This window comes from Oncorhynchus gorbuscha, linkage group LG13 (genome assembly GCF_021184085.1).
Source record: "Oncorhynchus gorbuscha isolate QuinsamMale2020 ecotype Even-year linkage group LG13, OgorEven_v1.0, whole genome shotgun sequence".
Taxonomy (NCBI): Eukaryota; Metazoa; Chordata; class Actinopteri; order Salmoniformes; family Salmonidae; genus Oncorhynchus; species Oncorhynchus gorbuscha.
In genome coordinates, this window is record NC_060185.1 from 13,019,785 (window position 1) to 13,022,284 (window position 2,500).

At 45.5% G+C, this 2,500-nt stretch overlaps 1 protein-coding gene across 2 annotated transcripts in view; it reads right to left on the bottom strand.

The window, feature by feature from the left end:
- The window catches only part of LOC123992529 (neuroserpin-like), a 55,390-nt gene that overhangs the window by 6,905 nt on the left and 45,985 nt on the right, over nucleotides 1-2,500 (bottom strand). For both annotated transcript variants that reach the window (XM_046293733.1, XM_046293734.1), the window contains exons 5-6: nucleotides 1,682-1,886; nucleotides 1,346-1,443 (exon numbers count right to left, since the gene is read on the bottom strand). In XM_046293733.1, coding sequence (XP_046149689.1) covers nucleotides 1,346-1,443; nucleotides 1,682-1,886 — 303 coding nt within the window. The remainder of the gene's footprint in view (nucleotides 1-1,345; nucleotides 1,444-1,681; nucleotides 1,887-2,500) is intronic.

Below are 2,500 nucleotides of genomic sequence, written 5' to 3' on the forward strand. Positions count from 1 at the left end.
GCTAAGTGATAGTGTACTTTCTCCTCCATGGTCGTTGCTAAGTGATAGTGTACTTTCTCCTCCATGGTCGTTGCTAAGTGATAGTGTACTTTCTCCTGCATGGTCGTTGCTAAGTGATAGTGTACTTTCTCCTCCATGGTCGTTGCTAAGTGATAGTGTACTGTCTCCTCCATGGTCGTTGCTAAGTGATAGTGTACTGTCTCCTCCATGGTCGTTGCTAAGTGATAGTGTACTGTCTCCTCCATGGTTGTTGCTAAGTGATAGTGTACTTTCTCCTCCATGGTCGTTGCTAAGTGATAGTGTACTTTCTCCTCCATGGTCGTTGCTAAGTGATAGTGTTCTGTCTCCTCCATGGTCGTTGCTAAGTGATAGTGTACTGTCTCCTCCATGGTCGTTGCTAAGTGATAGTGTCGGCTTCAGCGTTGTGCTGTTGATTTCTGATCATTTTTTAAACCTATGAAGATGTCCAGTGAAAGCAGATATGTGTTGACGTCACAACACAGTAAAGGCTTGGATACACATTATCCCCAATGCTAATCAATAAAAAAGGTCTGTTAAATTGCCGGCTCTGTTTGCAGCTGGTCCTGTCACAGGGAACTCTCCCGTTTTGTTACATCAGCGACATTTAGAGAATAAAAGCACCAACATGGCGTGCTTCTAAAACCTGAAGGATTTTAATATATGTCTCTGTGTCAGAGGGATGTCTGATATTTTCCCTGGTTATAACTGGTGAGCTCTCTGTTGATAGGAAGTGATGTCAGAGCTATCTGTTGGATTGGAATAGTTTGTACTGGTTCTCTGTTGATAGGAAGTGATGTCAGAGCTATCTGTTGGATTGGAATAGTTTGTACTGGTTCTCTGTTGGTACAGGGTCCAAGGTCACAAGGTCACACATGGATCATTCACATGGACATGTAAACACAGAGTATTAGCCTGGAATCTTTCTCCAGGAAGTTGGTCAGTTTCTCTGATGCTGTTTGATGTTACATCATATTGTATAATTACATTAGAATTATTCAACCTACCGCTGCTTGTTCCTCAGACCTCACTTTTCCCCACAACCACTTCAATTAAATACCAATTATAACATCTCATCTGTCATGGGAGGGAGGGAGGGAGGGAGGGAGGGAGGGAGGTCTGTCTGTCTGTCTGTCTGTCTGTCTGTCTGTCTGTCTGTCTGTCTGTCTGTCTGTCTGTCTGTCTGTCTGTCTGTCTGTCTGTCTGTCTGTCTGTCTGTCTGTCTGTCTGTCTGTCTGTCTGTCTGTCTGTCTGTCTGTCTGTCTGTCTGTCTGTCTGTCTGTCTGTCTGTCTGTGTCATGGGCAAGGCTTTTACTCGCCATCTCACCTGTCATGGCAGAGAGGTCAGCGTCTTTACTGAAGATGTTCTTGATGCCCAGATCCTGCAGAGCCTCCTTCAGGTCTACCTTCTGCTCAACCTTAAACCTGACAACACACACACACACACACACACACACACACACACACACACACACACACACACACACACACACACACACACACACACACACACACACACACACACACACACACACACACACACACACACACACACACACACACACACACACAACGGAACAAGTGTGTGTGAGCCAGTGTGTGTCTCACATCCAACCTGACAACAGATAAACAGAGATGTGTGTGTGTGTGTTTTGTCCTCTACCTGGGCAGGTAGACCTCCACCTTCTGCCTCTTGACATTGTTGGCCCACTCCTCCAAGAGAGGGGCTCTGATGATTGGCTCCAGGACTGCCAGGGGGACTTCCTGTCTGGGTAACACCACCAGCATGCTCATGTCCTCTCCTTCATAGGGCATCTCCAACACCTGGTACACACCACCTGCCTCGGATGAACCATCACTGAACTCACCTGACACACACACAGACAGACACACACACAGACACACACACACAGACAGACACACACACACAAACACACAAACACACAGACAGACACACACACACAAACACACAAACACACAGACAGACACACACACACAAACACACAAACACACAGACAGACACACACAGACAGACACACATGCAAACACACACACACAGACAGACACACATGCAAACACACACACACAGACAGACACACATGCAAACACACACAGACAGACACACATGCAAACACACACACATGTAGGCAATTTCAGAGACATTTATTTTCTGTTTAAAATAAGGACAATATCAGATGTTGTGGTTGTGATAAAGAGAAGAGAGACTAGATAAGAATAGCACATTTTATTTTTTGTGCAAAAGGGTTTGTATGTGTGTGTGTTTGTGAGAGTGTGTGAGTGTGAGTGAGTGTGTGTGAGTATGTGTTTGAAGAGTCATTGAGTACTAGCTCAGCTCTTTCAGTAAAACTCTGAAATTATGCCGTCTGGTTGGAGGGAGTAGCAGCATGACATGGGGTCGGTCTTCAGAGTTTAAAGTTTGAGAGTGTGTGTGTGTGTGAGTGTGTGAGTGTGTGTGTGAGAG